The sequence below is a fragment of the Pseudophryne corroboree genome, chromosome 6, assembly GCF_028390025.1.
Source record: "Pseudophryne corroboree isolate aPseCor3 chromosome 6, aPseCor3.hap2, whole genome shotgun sequence".
NCBI lineage: Eukaryota > Metazoa > Chordata > Amphibia > Anura > Myobatrachidae > Pseudophryne > Pseudophryne corroboree.
The window spans coordinates 662,126,176-662,146,493 of NC_086449.1; the positions used below are offsets into that span (position 1 = coordinate 662,126,176).

The window sequence follows — 20,318 nt, forward strand, 5'->3', positions numbered from 1 at the left end:
TTTCACACACCCCCATAAAACGGCCAGTTTCCGCCCAGAAACACCCACTTCCTGTCAATCACATTACGATCACCAGAACGAAGAAAAAACCTTGTAATGCCGTGAGTAAAATTCCTAACTGCATAGCAAATTTACTTGGCGCAGTCGCACTGCGGACATTGCGCATGCGCATTAGCGACTAAACGCTCCGTTGCGAGAAAAAAATAACGAGCGAACAACTCGGAATGACCCCCTATATGCAGGGAGGAGGAAGACATTGTGCAGGGAGGGTGGAGACTATGCCTATGTGAAGGAAGGGGGTAGACTATGCCTATGTGAAGGGAGGGGGGAGACTATGCCTATGTGCAGGGAGTGGGGAGACTATGCCTATGTGCAGGAGGGGAGACTATGGCTATGTGCAGAGAGTGGGAAGACTATGCCTATGTGCAGGAGAGGAAACTATGCCTATGTGCAGGAGGAGAGACTATGCCTATGTGCAGGAGAGGAAACTATGCCTATGTGCAGGGGGGGAGACTATGGATATGTGTAGGGAGGGGGGAGACTATGCCTATGTGCAGGAGGGGAGACTATCGCTATGTGCAGAGAGTGGGGAGACTATGCCTATGTGAGGGGGGGAGACTATGGATATGTGTAGGGAGGGGGGAGACTATGCCTATGTGCAGGAGGGGAGACTATGGCTATGTGCAGAGAGTGGGGAGACTATGCCTATGTGCAGGGGGGGAGACTATGGATATGTGCAGGGAGGGGGGGAGACGAGACTATGCCTATGTGCAGGGACGGGAGACTATGGCTATGTGCAGGGAGGGGGGAGACTATGCCTATGTGCAGGAGGCGGAGTATGGATATGTGCAGGTAGGGGGGAGACTATGCCTATGTGCAGGGGGGAGACTATGGATATGTGCAGGGAGGGGGGAGAGACGAGACTATGCCTATGTGCAGGGAGGGGAGACTATGGCTATGTGCAGGGAGGGGTAAGACTATGCCTATGTGCAGGAGGGGAGACTATGGATATGTGCAGGTAGGGGGGAGACTATGCCTATGTGCAGGAGGGGAGACTATGGATATGTGCAGGGAGGGGGGAGACTATGCCTATGTGCAGGGAGGGGGGAGACTATGCCTATGTGCAGGAGGGGAGACTATTGCTATGTGCAGAGAGTGGGGAGACTATGCCTATGTGCAGGAGGGGAGATAATGGATATGTGCAGGGAGGGGGGAGACTATGCCTATGTGCAGGGAGGGGAGACTATGGTTATGTGCAGGGAGGGGGGAGACTATGCCTATGTACAGGGATGGGGAGACTATGGATATGTGCAGGGAGGGGGGAGACTATGCCTATGTGCAGGGGGGGAGACTATGGATATGTGCAGGGAGGGGGGAGACTATGCCTATGTGCAGGGGGGGAGAAAGTGGATATGTGCAGGGAGTGGGGAGACTATGCCTATGTGCAGGGGGGAGACTATGGCTATGTGCAGTGAGTGGGGAGACTATCGCTATGTGCAGAGAGTGGGGCGACTATGCCTATGTGAGGGGGGGAGACTATGGATATGTGTAGGGAGGGGGGAGACTATGCCTATGTGCAGGAGGGGAGACTATGGCTATGTGCAGAGAGTGGGAAGACTATGCCTATGTGCAGGGGGGGAGACTATGGATATGTGCAGGGAGGGGGGGAGACGAGTCTATGCCTATGTGCAGGGAGGGGAGACTATGGCTATGTGCAGGGAGGGGGGAGACTATGCCTATGTGCAGGAGGGGAGACTATGGCTATGTGCAGAGAGTGGGGAGACTATGCCTATGTGCAGGTTGGGGAGACTATGGATATGTGCAGGGAGGGGGGAGACTATGCCTATGTGCAGGGGGGGAGAAAGTGGATATGTGCAGGGAGTGGGGAGACTATGCCTATGTGCAGGGGGGGAGACTATGGCTATGTGCAGTGAGTGGGGAGACTATACCTATGTGCAGGGGGGGAGACTATGGATATGTGCAGGGATGGGGGAGACTATGTCTATGTGCAGGGGGCGTACTATGTCTATGTGCAGGGAGGGGGGAGACTATGCCTACAGTATGTGCAGGGAGGGGAGACTAAGGCTATGTGCAGGGAGGAAGATTGTATAATGTATATGTGCAGGGGGGGGGGAGACTATGCCTATGTGAAGGGAGGAGGGAGACTATGCCTATGTGCAGGGAGGGGGGAGATTATGGCTATGTACAGGGAGGGGGGAGACTATGCCTATGTGCAGGGAGGGGGATAGGTGCTATGTCTATGTGCTGGAATGGGGGCTATGGCTATGTGCTGGGGGAGACTATGGCTATGTGCTGAGAGAGGGATGGAGACTACAGCTATTTGCTGGAAGGGGGACGGAGACTACGGCTATGTGCGGGAAGGGGGATGGAGACTACGGCTGTGTGCTGGGAGATGGTTGGAGACTACGGCTATGTGCTGGAAGGGGGATGGGGACTACTTCTGTGTGCTGGGAACAGAATGGAGACTATGGCCATGTGCTGGAAGGGGGATGGGGACTACTTCTGTGTGCTGGGAACAGAATGGAGACTACGGCCATGTGCTGGGAGGGGAATGGGGACTACTTCTATGCTGGAAGGATGTGGGGACTATGGCTATGTGCTCGGGACAGGAGGTTACCTACAGTACCCATTGGCCAGGATGGCAGTCACCAGGTGCACTGGCTGAGGAAGGGGGTGCTTTCTGGTGTTGCCACCCTTGTCAGGGGGTGGAATCACTTAGTAATGGCAGTGCCAGGGCAGGTGGTTCACACAACAGCCAGGAGCTGGCACCGGTGTCCGGCACTGCAATGCACCACAGTGAAGAAACTCAAAATAAACTACTAGAATACTATCCTTAATATATCACTACATTACCACTACTAGGTAGTGAGCAGAGATACCTTTTCATTGCCATTAATATTTGATTATACCCCCTGGCTTCGGGTGGAATCGCCGGGCGGTGTCCCTCGGTCGCGCCAGGCACTGCTGATTTCTCCACAGTGTGACAAGGATTACTACTGTACTACTGTGAAACGTAATTTTAATTGGGAGTACTATTGTGTGGTCATGTCCCTTTCCCACAAGATCATGCCCCTTTTTTGCACATGATCCTTCCCTTTTTCAAATATGGGGGCGCCAGTCTCTTACTTGCCAGGGGCGCCCGGACCCCTAGATACACCTCTGATGGGCACCCAACCCTTTACGCAGCTAAACCTGATTACTATGGGCGCGATAACGGGGATCACTTTAGAAAGGAGATTGGGCGTGATATATCATTTGAATACCATCCTATGTGTTTTAAAACACCTGGAATATTGTGTTGGTTCTGCTGAGAGCTTTTGGTTAGAACCAGTTTACGGTCCTGAGGTTGGATGTGAGAAGAGAGGGTGGATTCCCCATCCACTTAGGCCCAGTTAAGGTCTTTGGGCCCTTAGCCTCACTGAAGGCTAATTAGGGCTTTAAGTTGTATGGGTGTGTTAAAATTCTGTCAGCCTGATCATGTGCATGTGATGGGCCGAATGATGCGTCGATATCGTGTATTCGTACATGATATTGACGTAGTGTATGGCCATCTTAAGAGGTATAAAACCAATGTGCCAAAAAAATGATTTAACCAACATCCTTTTACTTTTTATAGGTTATAGATTTAAGAAATAAAATAAAATACTTTCTCTGTAAACATTTGCTGGAATATATTTTCAGTTATTGTTTGTTTTTTGTTTTTTAAATATCATAGCATTAGCTGTAAACATAAATATGATCATTTATGACACATCTGCAGTTGCTTTTATAATCTCCTATATTTGGCTGTATTTCCTACAGTACATGTGTGTGCCTTCCAGATGCATACCAGACACACCTCACAGAATAGGATGAGACTGAAAGGCTGGCAGCATAGGGATTAATCAGCCCTATTTCATATCTTGTTGTAACCTGTTTATGTTATGTTCTAGTGCAGTCTTTCCCAACCCCGGAACTCCTAGCCACTCACAGTCCAGGTACTAAGTATATCCATGCTTGAGAACAGATGGCATAGTAATTACCCCAGTCAATATGATTTACCCATCTGTGCTAAATCAGTCCAATGTCTGGACTGTGAGTGGGCTATGAGGACTGGGTTTGGGAAACACTGCACTAGTATGAAAACTAATCAGAAATGCTCCTTGCGTGTTTTCTGGATAAGTAAATATATGTGTTAGGCAGAAGCCATTTTGGAATACTCCTATACTGACAATTTAATTGAGGCAACAGCTTTTATTGTGGTAGCATCAGGCAGAGCAATTCTTCTTTGCATATAAGTTATATAGTTGTCACTATAACCATGATACTCAAAATTGTCTACTACATGCAGCTCGATCAGAGCAAGTCAGTTCTCGGCGATGTGTATATTGTGGATAATTATGGATGAGGAACAGCGCAGGTTTTCTTGGCATCTCTAGGGGTTGCAAAGGAAGATCTGTGATGTTTGTAGCTGCTGGGAAATGCTCTGAATGGCGACAAGTTGTGGCATTGATTTTAATTGGATTGCCCCTTACGAAATGCAACTTTTTATTTTAATGTAAAATATCCTTAGTTGTGTTTCATTTTCATTTAAACAATGTAGTTGTGTACCAATATTAGTAATTTATACCTTACCTTCTGAATTATATCATGCATGATGTTAATTAATATTCATACCTTTCTTTAATTCTAGTCTGAACTAAAGTATCAAGAAAAAGTACCAGAAATCAACATTTCAGTTAATTAGAGCCAGCAAATGAGCTTTCATTTGGGAAAGCAAATGGTAAGATAATGATATTGGTTGCTTCAGGCAAATGCTTTCTTTTGTCTACATGAAAGCAATGTAATTACTAAAATAACAAATTAGTAATTTTTACATATGTTTATACTAAGTTTGAATTTTCATTTCTTGCTATCCACAAAGAAGCATTAAACTATGAGATTCTTTCAGATGTTAGTATAGTATTAAGTATAGTGTTTGTTTGTTTGTTTGTTTGTTTGTTTATTTATTTGTCACAGTATTTTAAAGCAAACCAGTCAAGAGACAGGTAATTAGTGTTACTAGGTGTTAAGTCAGGTTAAATGACTAATTAGTGATAATAGAATTATCTTTTGTCTGTAGCACAGTGAACAGTGATAATCAATTTAGGGGGATATTTATCAATCCTATAACCATGCAGAAATGTCTGTTTCCTCATGGTTTAGGCAAATTTCCATAGCAGGCATATTTCTGAAAAACCTAATGCAGGAGATATGAGATGGCAGAATTACTTAGCTCTATTTTGTAGGTATAGTTCAACCAATAATATAAAGAACCATACTTGCCTACCTGACCCTCTCCATGAGGGAGAAAATGCTCTGTTCCTGGACTTTCCTGGTAATGTATGATTGCCATCACCTGTGGGTTTTTTTTAAAATACTTTTTCTACTTGAAGCCCGAGGTGCGGTGCTTCATCACCCAGTGTCTGTGACCAAACGTGCTGGACCCTCTCCCAAAGGAGAAGGGCCCCGTTACTCCCCTAACCCTCAGAGCCAGAAGGCCTACTGAGGGAAAAAAGGGACTGTGGGTCCCCCCTTGCCGAAGCGCAGAGGGACCCTCGTGTGTCCCCAGGGTTGGCCGAGGCTTCCCCCTGGGGACCGAAAACTGCGTCTGGTCCTCCCCCCGTGTAGAGGACCTCAGCAACTTTAGAGGAGAGGGCGGCCCATAAGGGTCTCACCTAAACCCCAACAAAAAAGCGTGGACGTGACAAACGAAACGAAAAAATAAGTGCCGTGCTCAATCAATCAAATAAATAAGCCCCAGCCAGAAGGCCAGGGAGGGGGATAAAAAATTGTCCTTGCCCTAGCCAAAAGGCCAGGGCAAAGGAAAGAGTGCAACAGAAGTTGGGAGCGTGTCTGTGCAAGTGCCATTAAAGTGCAAGGCGCCAGCACCAGTGCAAGTTAAGGCACCCTCAGGGTTTTCACCCTAAGGGCACATGTCACCTCGAGCTTCGAAGCAGCTCCCGGCCTCTCAGCCAGACCAAGCTTCATACCTGCTCATGCCAGGGTCAACCCCCAGTACGAGAGTAGATACTAAACCAGACTGTTCCCGATCCAACGTAAGGTACTGTTAAATCTTACGAAGTAGGGATACGCCCAGTTTTTCTCCGCTCTCGACCAGGGGCCCGCCACACCCCAGCACGGTACTCCACAGGATGTTTCTCCATTCCACATCTAGGAACCTCTCACGCTCCTAGTGTAAGAACAGATACTCCACCCTGTGTTTCCCTCGAGCAGGTACTACACTTGATCTTAGCCAAAAGGCCGAGAAGCGATGTGGTGAGCTAGGTAATTGATAAGAAAGGTGTTTCACCACAAGTGATGGCAATCATACATTACCAGGAAAGTCCAGGAACAGAGCATTTTCTCCCTCATGGAGAGGGTCAGGTAGGCAAGTATGTAAAGAACTCATATTTTGGTTCCACCTAGCCTAGGTCACCTTGTGACATCAAAATGAATACCAATGTCCAAATGTACAAACTATTGTTAAAAATGAAATTTGTCCTCTTCAAGGGCGCCACCTTTATGCAAAGCATACCTCCCAACATGACCCTCTCCAGGAGGGACACAATGCTCTGCTCCTGGACTTCTCTCTTAATTTGTGATTGGTAGCACCTGTATTGAACAGGTTAATGGATAAGAAAGGTGTTTCAGCACAGGTGAGGGCAATCATAAATTAAGAGGGTAGTCCAGGAGCAGAGCATTCTGTCCCTCCTGGAGAGGGTCATGTTGGGAGGTATGACCAAAGGCATACCTCCCAACTGTCCCGACTTTCGCAGGACAGTCCCGTTTTTCTGGGACTGTCCAGCTGTCCCATCCGCGGGCCGCAGTGTCCCGCGGTGGGGTGGGCAGTTGGGAGGCTCCTGCACTCGCTGCTCTGCAGAGCAGCCGTGAATAGACGCTGTGCACGTGCGCACAGTGTCTATTCAATGCAGACAGGAGGAGAGGGGACATGCCAGCAGCTCACAGAGCTGTGATGAAAATGGGTGCCCCCTCCCGCAAAGCCACCCCCTTTACCGCTGCCCACGCTCCCTTTTCGGGTGGGCGCGTGCGGATGTCCTTTCTTGCCGCAATCAAAAGTTGGGAGGTAAAAAGGCATCACATTTGTACTCATTAGCGAGATACATATACTGTATTACCTATACATGATACATATTTTACACTTATCCCCCCCAAAATACAGAAAAGGAGGGACTCACAGTATCCTGTGTTTAAAGTGCTGTGCGCCTATACTAAGGTCATCCAAAGTATTGAAATGTCACTGATATGTAAAGTTCTGTTTCTATATATCTATAAATACTCTTAATATATTATAAATATATTTATAAAATGTATCTCTTAATGGGGAAGAAAAGCAGAGTCAACACAAGCAGCCAAAACCTCTAATAAAGAAAATGCATCTCAATATATGTTAGAAGATTACGTAGCATTTCTTTGATTAGATGGTTTGTTTTTTTTCTAACTTCTGATCATTTTTGTTTGTATAGCCAAATTTCAAACTATTCGGATATGCCAGAGCTTCTCAAACGTGGTTCTCAAGACACCCCAACAGTCCAGGTTTTAGGTATATCTATGGCTCAGCACAGATAGTATAATCAAATTGACTGAGGTGCTTATTGAGTCACCTGTGGCCAAGCATAAATATACTTAAAACCTGAACCATTGGAGTGCTTTGAGGATCGTATTAGAGAACCTCTGAGATTTGCTATTGAATGAGAATCCTCCGTTATAAACAGGGCCGTCTTAACAGCAGTTTAGGCCCCTGGGCACAGCATTGCACTGGGGCCCCTACCCACCCATCAGCGGTTGGGTTGGGGGGTGCTATCAGCGGCATCTTTGATGTTCCGCAGGGGGTAGGGGGATTCTATCTTTCACTCAGCATTTAGGACCTGGAGAAATAATTTCTGCTAATTACTCCTTTATTGCACAAATGGGCCGGGAAGGAGAACACTAAACTGTAGAAGGGGGCATTGTGCTGAATGAAGTGGCCCTGGTACATGACTTCCAGGGTGGTAGGGGGTGTTTAATACACAGGGGAGGGGCGGATAGTGGACTGGGCTTAATATTCATCATTTTCCGGGGGTCAGGGCAGCTTGCTTTACTGCAGATATCTCCAGTTCCTGGAAACAGATTTCTTAGCTTTAATAGGATAAAAAAAAAATGAGTGTCCCACCTTTTAGGAGATACTGGGGACTTGGGGATCAGACTTCAGGAGCCAGAGCAATCCACCAACAAATATATAAAACTGCATATTAGGCGTTTGGAGCTGGAGCAGAGACCAGCTGCTTGAAGGCTGATATCGCTGGTTCTGGGCATAGTAGAGACAAGCTGCTAGTGTCCATTGAAAGGGGAGAGTCTCAGCTTTTGGAATGCACCCTCCGAGAAACTCTAAGACAGACAAAACCCGAGAAATCTGTCTGGGAAGAACAATTAACAGGCTTGGATGGGGACCACTGCTTTAAAGTCGGATATCTCCGGTTCCCCTGGGCCGATTTTTAAAAATCTGGTACCCCTGGAAAGAGGGGACCCTCAGCTATCAGCCTAGGGCCCTTTTACTCATGGGGCCCTTGGGCAAGAGCCCATTGAGCCCATACGAAAAGACGGCCCTGGTTATAAAAAGAAAAATATAAAATATACTTAGGTTTATAACATAGCTTAAAACGTACTACTTATTTAAAGTTGTGAAAGTTTTTCTGGTCACAAAGGTATAAAATTCAGAAACTTTATTTGATATGGGTTAAACAGACACAGCATATTCTAATTATTAAGGTGAGGTATTAAATAAGCTAAATTATATATTTTAAATGACAAACATTGTCAAATCTGAGGGCTAAACATACTGAGTAGCAGGTTTGCCAGGGTTGAGGAACCAAAGTTATCTACAACGGATTTATGGCAGGATGATGGTCAAAACCATTGTATTTAATAAAGATCGTTTTGACCATCTTTCTAAACAGAAAGCGCCATCAATCACTAAACCTCAATACCACCACACAGATCCCTAGGATCCAGGCTGCCTTCTATATATTATTTTTGGTAAAAAATAGAAAAATAATAAAAACAGCATGGTTACCCCCAAAAAAGTTAATAACCAGCGCTAGTAAATTTAAGCCTAGGCTATTAATAGAGTTCCCCAAAAATTTCAACTAACCAGCACTAGGCTTTAGCGGCCAGGGTGGGGTGCACATTGGGATGCACAGTGTAGGGTTCCCCCACAATAGTGCCAGCCAGTCCTTGATCATCATGGGGTTGGATTCCATAGATGAGTCATTTCACACAAAAAAATGTGGGCCTTTGTCAACAAAAAAAAGTCTATTCTGAAGGTTAGGGCTGTTGGTGTTGGGATTAATAAAAAAAAAATAGGAATTTAATACCTACCGGTAATCCCTTTTCTCGTAGTCCGTAGTGGATACTGGGGAATGTACTTTAGTACCGTGAGGTATGAATTGGGTCCACTAGAGCCTGGCACTTTAAGAAACCTTTAGTGTGTGCTGGCTCCTCCCCTCTATGCCCCTCTTACCAGACTCAGTCTAGAAAAACTGTGCCCGAGGAGACTGACATACCATTAGCGAAGGAAACATATACACATATAGAAACAGCGGTGAGGCAACGAGCCAACATACAACCATAATAGAATAGGAGTGCTAACCGAAACAGAGGATAGCAACACCAACCACAACAAAGGATAGCAAAGCTAACCAAACATGCAAAAGGGACCGCAACAACGGACCAACCACATACACTTATGCTAGGTAAGCAGAATTCGAAGCACTGAGGCGGGCACCCAGTATCCACTACGGACAACGAGAAAAGGAATTACCGGTAGGTATTAAATTCCTATTTTCTCTAACATCCTAGTGGATACTAGGGAATGTACTTTAGTTCCGTGGTGAAGTCCCAAAGCTCCCAGAATGGATGGGAGAGTGCTGACACCCCTGCAAAACAGCCTGACCAAACTTAAGGTCATCCTTGGCCAAGGTGTCGAACCTATAGAACTTTACAAACGTGTTCAAACCAGACCAAGTAGCAGCTCGGCACAACTGTAAGGCTGAGATACCCCGGACAGCCGCCCAGGAAGAACCCACTGATCCGTTGAGTGGGCCTGTATAGACGTCGACAAAGGCAGAGCTGCCGAAGTATAGGCTTGTTGAATGGTCAGCCTGAGCCAACGAGCAATAGATTGCTTAGAAGCCGGACAACCAATCTTGGTGGCATTATAAAGGACAAACAGAGAGTCAGATTTCCAATGACGAGCAGTCCTCTTGACATAAATCTTCAGAGCCCTCACCACGTCCAAGGACTCTGGGGAAACTGAAGCGTCGGCCAACACCGGAACCACAATCGGATGATTCACCTGAAAAGCTGACACCACTTTCAGCAAAAACTGAGGCCAGGTCCTGAGTTCTGCCCTATCCTCATGAAATATCAAATACAGGCTCTTACATGATAAGGCCCCCAATTCAGAGACACGTCTTGCAGATGCCAACAGCAGCAACATCTTCATACAAGAATGTCTCACGGCGCTAGTACTAAATTTTAAATTTTATATTTATTCTAAAACAAACCTTAATAGTTAATAGGAATACAGATATTAATCAGCGGCTGAATGTTAATTGTGCTAGTGTAAGCACAAAATCAGTGGTTCCCCTTTAAGAAAGGGGGATTACCAGCTAGACAATATAAGAAAAAAACACTCTGCGCTATTTAAGACCCTTCCAGACTCCAAATAAAGTGAATTCACATGTATACATAAAAACACCTTTTTATTCCGGATTAGATTAATCACATAAATCTCTAATTAGTAGACGGAACCACATAAAATTCTTAATCTAATAAAAAAGCTATCATGTGCATATATAAATTTAACAACTTAATTCTTATTTTCAAAAGCCGGCTTTCTATATGCACCTAAAATAAAATATGGATCAGCTCTCATGCGTATATAATAACCACAATATGTGCAATAGAGGATATACTTATTAATTGATGTGCAAATCAGTATTCTCAGATTGTCCACTAACTGCTTGTAGAGAAACGGAATAATCAGATGTAGTAATCACCGCTTGTTGTTACAAAGTCTCAAAACGGCTCCTTGTGTTATTACACTGAACACTCGTTGTTACAAAGTATCAAGCAATTCCTTTTGCATAGATAATAGTAACAGTTCCTGATTGCCTAATCAGGCTGGCTAAATGGTAAAAACTCTCACCCTCCGTCTTACACGTAGACGGATCCAGCTGGAGATACAATTCAGAGACATGTCTTGCAGATGCCAACAGCAGCAACATGACAGTCTTCCAAGTGAGAAACTTCAATTCCACCCTTTGTAAGAATTCAAACCAGTACGACTGAAGAAAGGAAAAAAACACATTGAGATCCCACGGAGCCGTGGGATGTACGAATGGCAGTTGCATATGAACATTGCATGTTGTTTCTGTAAGAAGATAGAGAGCGCCGAAATCTGTACTTTGACAAAGCCTAACCGTAGGCCTATAGCCACACCCGCTTGTAGGAATAGGAGAAAACATCCAAGTCGACATTCCACGGGAGAAACCTTTCTACCTTCACACCAAGAAACATATTTTTTCCAGATACGGTGGTATTGTTTCGACGTAACCACTTTCCGAACCTGTACCATAGTGGAAATAACCCTTGAGGGAAGACCTTTTCTGGCTAGAATCTCCCTCTCAACTTCCAAGCCGTCAAACGTAGCCACTGTAAGTCTGGATAGACGAATGGTCCTTGCTGAAAAAGATCCTTTTAGAAGCGGCAGATGCCAGGGTTCTTCCAAAGACATGGTCAGGAAGTCTGCATACCAGAACCGCCGATGCCAATCCGGGGCAATTAGAATTGCCTGAACGCTTTCCCTTTTGAGTCTTTTTAGGGTTCTTGGAATGAGCGGGATTGGAGGAAACAGGTAAACTAACTGGTAAGTCCATGGCATTGTCAGTGTGTCCACTGCTACAGCCTGCGGATCCCTCAGCTGGAACAATAACAGTGTAGCTTATTGTTGAGACAAGAAGCCATCAGGTCTATCTGTGGACACCCCCACCGGTGAATCAATTGTTGAAACACCTGAGGATGAAGGCCCCATTCCCCCGGATGGAGGTCGTGCCTGCTGAGGAAGTCCGCCTCTCAGTTGTCCACTCCTGGAATGAATACGGCTTAGATGGCCCTTGCGTTGGCCTCCCCCCAGAGACGTATTTTTGACACTTCTCGCATTGCTTCCCTGCTTCTTGTCCCCCCCCCCTGTCGGTTTATGTACACCACCGCCATGGCGTTGTCCGACAGAACTTGGATAGCTTGATCCTGGAGAAGAGAGGAAGCGCGTAGAAGGGCATTGTAAAGTGCTTTGAGTTCCAGGAATGTTTATCGGTAGTGCAGATTCCTGACTCAATCATTTCCCCTGGAACTGGGCCCCTTTGGTCACAGCCCCCCAACCCCGGAGGCTGGTATCCTTTGTCATTAGAATCCAAGACTGGGTACTGAAACTCCAGCTTATCACCAGGTGAGGAATTTGTAGCCACCACAACAGGGAAATCTGAGCTCTGGGTGATAGGGTTACACTCTGATGCATGTGCAGATGATACCCCAACCACTTGTCCAGCAAATCTAGCTGAAACAGATGGACATGAAATCTCCCGTACCGGACTACCTTGTATGAGGCCACCATCTTGCCCAGCAAGCGAATGCAAAGGTGAATTGAGACCTTGCAGGGCTGGAGTACTGAGCGGGCCATAGCATGGATAGTCAAGACCTTGTCCATTGGAAGAAACACCTTCTGAGGACACTGTGTCCAGTATCATTCCTAGGAAATGAAATCGTTGGGATGGATCCAGGTGAGATTTCCGAAAATTCAGGATCCACCCATGATCCGTAAGCAGGCGAGTTTTTAGGACGATGTTTTATAGCAGACGTTCCCTGGACATTGCTTTTATCAGGAGATCGTCCAAATAGGGGACTATGTTGACTCTCATTTTGCGCAGTTGTAGCATCATCTCTGCCATGACCTTTGTGAACATCCTTGGAGCTGTGGAGAGACCAAAGGGTAAGGCCTGAAACTGGAAGTGGCTGTCCAAGATGGCGAACCTGAGGTAAGCCTGATGAGGGGGCCACATAGGGATGTGCATCCTTGACATCTAGGGACACTAGAAATTCACCCTCCTCCAGACCGGACACCACTGCCCGCAGGGACTCCATCTTGAATTTGAATACTCGCAGATAAGGGTTTAAAGCCTTCAGATTCAAGATGAGCCGCACCAATCCGTCTGGTTTTTGGTACGACAAAAAGACTGGAGAAAAAAACCCTGTTGCATAACGAAGGAGGTACTGGAACCACAACTCCTGTTTGTAAAAGCTTTTGAATGGCCTCCTGCAAGGTAACTCTTGCTAAGGGTGAAGCTGGCAAGCCGACCTGAAGAATCTGTGGGGAGGAAGCACTTGAAATTCCAGCCGGTATCCCTGGGAGATGAGGTCCCTCCCCCAGGAATCCCGTCAGGTCTCCTCCCATACATGGGCGAAGTGTTGAAGGCGAGCACCTACCTGAAAGTTGCCTTGCTGGTGGGGCCAACCGTCACGCAACGGGCTTCGTGGCAGGGGATCCGGAGGTTTGGTCCAGAGATGCAGCAGCTTCTGGTTTCTGGGACTTACCACGAAATCCTCTAACAGCATTGGAGGCCCCTCGGCCTCTGTCCCTGAATCTTGCCACATGAAAGGACTGCAAAGAAGGCCCCGAGTAGGGACATCTAGCAGGTGGAGCAGCCGACGGCAGATAGGTAGACTTACTCGCCTGAGAGATCCACTTGTTCAACTCTTCACCAAATAGTGCCTCTCCTGTAAAGGGAAGATTCTCCACACCCTTTTTGGAATCAGCATCCGGTGACCATTGACACAGCCACAGGTCTCTGCGGGCCTAGATTGCCATAGCAGTGGTACGTCCATTAATCTGACATAATTCCTTAACAGCCTCGCTCATAAAGTTTGCAGCATCCTGGAAATGCTGCAGCAGCATAATGATTTCCTCCCGAGGCAGGCAGTTAAATCCATTTATTATATTATCAGACCATTTGACCACTGCCCTTGAAATCTAACCACAAACTATAGTGGGACGCTGAGCCACACCCACCGCCGTATATAGTGCTTTGAGAGTAGGCACAATCTTACAGTCAGCTCGGTCCTTTAGAGATATAGCCCCAGGTACCGGAAGAACCAGCTTACGTGACAGCCTGGACACAGAAGTATCGACTGATGGGGGTTTTTCCCAATACCTTCCTATCTTCAGCAGGGAAGGGAAAGAGCGATAACAACCTCTAAGGAGTTTTTAATTTCTTATCAGGATTGACTCGTGCCTCTTTGGCCAGGGAGTTTAATTCCTTCGATATAGGAAAAGTGGCTGAGGATTTAGGTTTTACATTAAAATACAATTCCTCTTCTGGTTCTGCTAAATTAGGGCTTCCACCCCTGGGTACAGATAGCTGTCCTCCTCCATATATGAACTTCTGTATCATCTAAGTCTGGAAGTTCAGAATCAGAATCAGACTGGAGCACCTGTGGAAGTGAACATTTACGTGACACCAACAGAGGGGGCTGAGGAGCCTGTCTGTGAACTGCCATAGCCATATTATCGTTAGATTGTTTTAATACATGTCGTTCTTGCCTAGCTGCAGCTAGTTCTGTATTTATATTATGAATCATGCCTTTAAAATTTAAATGATTCCAACCAGTCTGGTGCCTGTGTACTATTACCCTGAGAGGATAAGGAACACTGATCACACAGTAGAGATCCCTCAGAGGAAGGTGTAAAGGTACAAGAAGTGCACATAGCCTTATCGGCAGACATTTTGCACACAGAGTGAAAACAACATACAGTGTAGTGATAAACAAAAAGTGAAAATACACACACACCCCAGACAGCCCCTGGAGTGACACAGAGACCAGCGCACCATACACAGCAAAGCCGTACTCCTCTGTGCAAATACTGATTTGGAGCAGCGTCACTACTGCTGATATGCTCCCCCCTTTTCTATGAACCTCCTGGTACCAGTACAGTAGCCTGTGCAGCCGGGTCTGTGTGGAAGAGCAGCATGTATGCAGCCTTGTTGATCCGCAGCTGGTGGAAATGGCGCCTTTCCCGCCTCTGGTCCCGCTCTCCAGGAAGCCCCGCCCTCATAATGACGTCCGGTCCCTTCTAAAATTATACTGGCATTAACAGTGAAGAAGCACAATATTAGATGCTGTGCACCCTAGTGGAAGTATAATACCCCCCTACCTGCCAGTGTAGTCCGCGTCGGGCACCGCAGCTCGTGGCCCGTGACTGCCACATCTGTCATGCCGCCAATAGTCACCGGGGACCAGCTAATCGGGACCCTGGTGTTAAAACTCCCCGTACCTGCGTCTCTTTGGCATCTGTTAGGAGGTGGCAGCTAGCTGCCAGCGTGTGCACACACAGTGTGGTGTGTGAAACAGCACCTCAGGAGCTTAATGTACTGTCAGCTGGATTAGGAACCATTACCACTCAGGAGGTTGGTTTGGTGCCCCCCCCCCCCCCCCCCTAAATCCCACGACGCAGGTAGACTGGTTGCCAACCAGTACTACCTGAAAATAACAAACTAAAATAAAGATTTGAAGAAAAGCTCCAGAGAAATGCACCCAGCTCCTTGGGCACATTTTCTAAACTGAGTCTGGTAGGAGGGGCATAGATGGGAGGAGCCAGCACACACTAAAGGTTTCTTAAAGTGCCAAGCTCCAGTGGACCCGATCTATACCCCACGGTACTAAAGTTCATTCCCCAGTATCCACTAGGACATTAGAGAAAATTAATATTGTAATTTACTGGCACTTGTAGTTCATCTAGGATGTTTTTTAATAGAAATATAAACACGCTAGAAGAAAAATACTTTATTAAATAAAATAAAAAACACACACTCATTCTACACTCTTTTACTCACTGAGGGCCCGATTCAGCTTGGAACGCATCTGCGATGTGTTAGCACACTGTGGCCCTTTTACAGTGTGTGCACATGCAGAAGCCACACTGCGCATGCGCACGCAGTGAGAATCGACAGCATCTCACATATGCGAACGCCTCTGCTTGATTGACAGACAGGGGCGTTTCGCCGGACTTTCAGGCTTTGCGGTGTTGTGGGTGCACTGTCTGGACAATGCAGGTGTGTCCAGACCATTTGTGGGGTGGGCCGTGGCGGCTGCGTGACATCACACGCTGCCGCCGCGACCCAATAGATGGCGGGTAGCCGTCTGCCTTCGCAGAGGGCTACCTTTATTATGTGAGCACTTCGCTGCTGAGCGAAGCACTCGCATGTTAGCAGGGGGGAAGGGCCCAGGATGCGGGGTGGACTTGCCCTGTGCTGGGCGTCATCCCGCATGCTAGTGTAAAGGGATGACCCAGTTGTACAAATTTTTGCACAACTACAACCCATACTGAATTAGGCCCTAAGATTCAAATAACTATGTATGATTTTGAAGAAAAAAAGTAAATTTACCACTTCCTAAATTCCCCCCTGTGACTGAGGCCGAGTTACCAAATAGAAATGTCCCATTAATGACACCTAGTATAAGTATGGAGGCTATTTATTAAGCCACTAACGCAGGAGATATCTGAGCACAATGCAGCCCTACACAATAAGTTCCTATTTATGGGAAGAATGTCCAGAGTGGTAAGAGGACATATAAAATATGTAGAGAGGTATCCATTTACTTGCGATAGTTTTGTGGCCACGAAAAACAGGGGGTTTTCACAATTTTTTCGGATTTATCTTATTATTTCATGCAAGAATACGGGTGTGGTATAGCGGTTCGAATCTATTTTTCCCGACAAAGATTAGTCCGACAGTGATTGTCAGACAATGTAGTTTTAACGTCAAACTATGGTTCGACATTAATCATACCTCGACATAGATAACTTAGACAATGAAAGTAAACAGACCTCTCGAAGATCGACAGCGTGTATGCAGACATTAAAAAAGCCCGACAATTATCAATTAGATACGTATTACACAGACACTGTTGAAGACCGACAAAGCATATATAGACATTTTAAAGTCCGACAGGACATAAGTCAGATAAGCTCAAGACCGACAAACAAAAGACCGACAAAACATATGTAGACATTTTAAAGTCCGACAGGACATAAGTCAGATAAGCTCAAGACCGACAAACAAAAGAGCGACAAAACATATATAGACATTTAAAAATCAGATAGGCCACATGTCAGATAAGCACAAGACCGACACACATAAGACCGACACACATTCATTATCAAAAAATAATATTACACATAACAGACAGTTCTTAGACAAGTATTCTTACTCCGAAACAGGCCCTTGTCATCTGTCCTGAGACTTGTAGTTCTCCTAACCACCCCTGTACACTCAGTCACGGCGTCGCCACCATACCTGGACGCAACGCTCTCAATAGCTTTTGCGGGTGGACGGGACTCATAGCGTCTCGTCTTGGACAGCCCCCCGTCGCCAGCAATAGCTACTGAGGGGTGTGTGTGTGGGGGGGGGGGGGAGGGGTTTGGCCTTGCACTCATGACTTTGGCCTGTATGGTTTGTGCTTGGTAGCTCTAAGGCTGACATGTGTGGCTGGGACCTCTAGTTCCACGGATGAGGGTAGCGCCGGGAGTAACGCTGTTAGCGTAGGCGCGTCTGAGGTTAGACGGCATGGTGCCGTTGCTGGGGTGACGATGGAGGCATCCAGGACAGGGCGCCCAGACATCGCGGGGGGGACGGAGGGAAGAGGGGTGTGTGTGTGGGGGTGGTGGGGGGGGGGGTTGGCCTTGCACTCATGACTTTGGCCTGTATGGTTTGTGCCTGGTAGCTGTAAGGCTGACAGGTGTGGCTGGGACCTGTAGTTCCACGGATGAGGGTAGCGCCGGGGGTAACGCTGTTAGCGTAGGCACGTTGGAGGTTAGCCGGCATGGTGCCGTTGCTGGGGTGACGATGGAGGCGTCCAGGACAGGGCGCCCAGACATTGCGGGGGGACGGACGGAAGAGGGGTGACTGTGGGGATGGGGTGCTTTGCGGGGAAGGGTGGGGGTGTGGGGGGTTTGGCCTTGCACTCATGAGTTTGGCCTGTATGGTTTGGGCTTGGTAGCTGTAAAGCTGACAGGTGTGGCTGGGACCTGTAGTTCCATGGATGAGGGTAGCGCCGTGGGCTGTTGGGGTGACAACCGTCCACCCACCTGACCTATTTGGAGCTGAGGGTACAGGTGTGTACGCGGCGACATGTATGTAGGAGGGTAGTCTTGGGGAAATGAAAGTCGCAGAAGTCTATGATATCGATATATTGGCCCCTGTCCTAATAATCTGTCGGTCTTTTGCGTGCCGGTATTATTTTATTCTTTTATATGTATGTATTGTCTAGGTATATGATGTCGGTCTTTTATGTGTCGGTATTATTGTTGTCTGTTTTATGATTTGTCGATCATTTGCCTGTCTACGCATACACTGTCGGTCTTTTACTTGTCGATATTATCGAGGTCTGTTTGATTAATTGTCGGTCTTTTTTACTGTCTATGTATGCACTGTCGGGTTTTTGTCATGTCGGTCAAATGCACGTCTGACTTGTGTTTTGTCGGTCTTCTGTGTGTCTGCATATATACTGTCGGTCTGTTGTGTTTCGGTATAAATCTTGTCTGATGAAGGACTTGTCGGTCTAATTTGTTGTCGATTTATGCAATGTCGGTTTAGGGGTGGTCGATGTGACTGTTGTCTGACTTATGAACTGTCGGTATTTGTTCTGTCGGACTGTTGGTCTTGTCGGGTTTTCCTTTGTCTTTATTTTAACTTTGTCTGACTTTTAACTGTCGGTCTCTCACTACTGTCTAACTAGTGTCTTTCTGTCTTCTGTTGTCGGTCTTTTCGCTGTCTGTATTCTTCATGTCGGCGAGTCAGCCGGAACCCCAAGAATACATAGGTACCGCGAAAAGCCATGGACCTATGTATTTTTGCGGCACTATTGTGGGTCAAACTGCCAGAGGCACGCAAAACATAATCCCTGATAAATTGTGACTTCAGTTATTAAGCGCTGTGGATAATTGGATACCCCCCTTACCCTGAAAACATAATATACAGAGTAATGTTTGGTATAGCAGGTGAGTTACACATGATATAAATAGTGTAATAATTATGTCTATTCAATCTTTGTTGTTTTTCAGTGTGATCAAGAAAACTATGCTATAACCTAACTGAGACAACCACCAAGACTACTTGGCTGATACAATGTTTGAAAAGTATTGATGTTTTTCTTCCATACATTTTTATGTTTTAAAATAAAGTAACAATTAATGATAGAAAACGTTAAATGTATTATCTTAGATGTATTTTTATATCCATGTAACATGAACTATTATCATACGGTATATTACCATTGATCTAACTTTACTTTTTGTTACTAGTATTTATTATTATTTTATCACGGTTTTACATTTTGTTATTGAAGTGATACTGAAAATGTTGAAGATTTCTATAATAAATCCCTTATACTTTAAAAACCTTGCTGGCTTTTATTTTTGTTATTTTTGTTATTTTTTAATAGATATCTATAATGGTCAATATAACAAAATGTGCAACAATGGTATATAAAAGAAAAAACAATCCCGTGATCTCATTGCTTATAGCATGCTTTTCCATCAGACATTATCCACAAAACTCAGGGCCTGATTCTGATTTGGAAGTAAAGCAAAATAAAATAAAAAATCAAATGTGCACCTGGGCAAAACCATGTAGCACTGTAGGAGTGTAGGTGGGGTAGATGTAAAATGTAAGGTGGGTCCAAATTGAAATCTAAATTGCAGTGTAAAAATAAAGCTAACATTTGTAGGCTATATGCAAAAGCAGCCAGTATTTACCCAGAGCAGAAAAATATAAATATATTTGCTACCCATGCATTGCAACATGGTTTGTTCCAATTGCAACGTTACTTGCTTTTTTTTTGCTTCACTTCCAAATCAGAGTCAGACCCTCAGGACAGAAAGCTAGAGAAAAGTAAAACCGTTCTTGCTATAGGGAAGAAAAGAGACTGTAGAATAGTAATGTAATTGTCCTAACAGTTACCTGTCTGTGGGCCTGTTTCAGAGGTGGACGCAGTTGCAACCACTACAGCATTTTTTCGCAGTTGTGTCTGTTTACTAATGCAGCTGCTAATAGTCTTCCTACTGAGATGCCCATCAACTGTGGCACTTATCAGTCGTGTGTATTAAGACGCACAATTGGTTGCATTATCAAAGATTGCACCAGCCCTATGGAGAAGCAGACTTT

The 20,318-nt window shown here is 45.9% G+C and overlaps 1 protein-coding gene and 1 pseudogene across 1 annotated transcript in view; one reads left to right on the plus strand and one right to left on the minus strand.

Moving 5' to 3' along the window:
- Positions 1-19,399, plus strand: part of LOC134934645 (electrogenic sodium bicarbonate cotransporter 1-like) — a 365,846-nt gene extending 346,447 nt beyond the window's left edge. The window contains exons 19-20 of the mRNA XM_063930029.1: positions 4,694-4,783; positions 19,217-19,399. Of these exons, the coding sequence (XP_063786099.1) occupies positions 4,694-4,747 (54 nt within the window). The 3' untranslated portion in view covers positions 4,748-4,783; positions 19,217-19,399. The remainder of the gene's footprint in view (positions 1-4,693; positions 4,784-19,216) is intronic.
- LOC134938229 (U2 spliceosomal RNA) lies at positions 6,192-6,315 on the minus strand (annotated as a pseudogene).
- Positions 19,400-20,318: the final 919 nt, after the last annotated feature.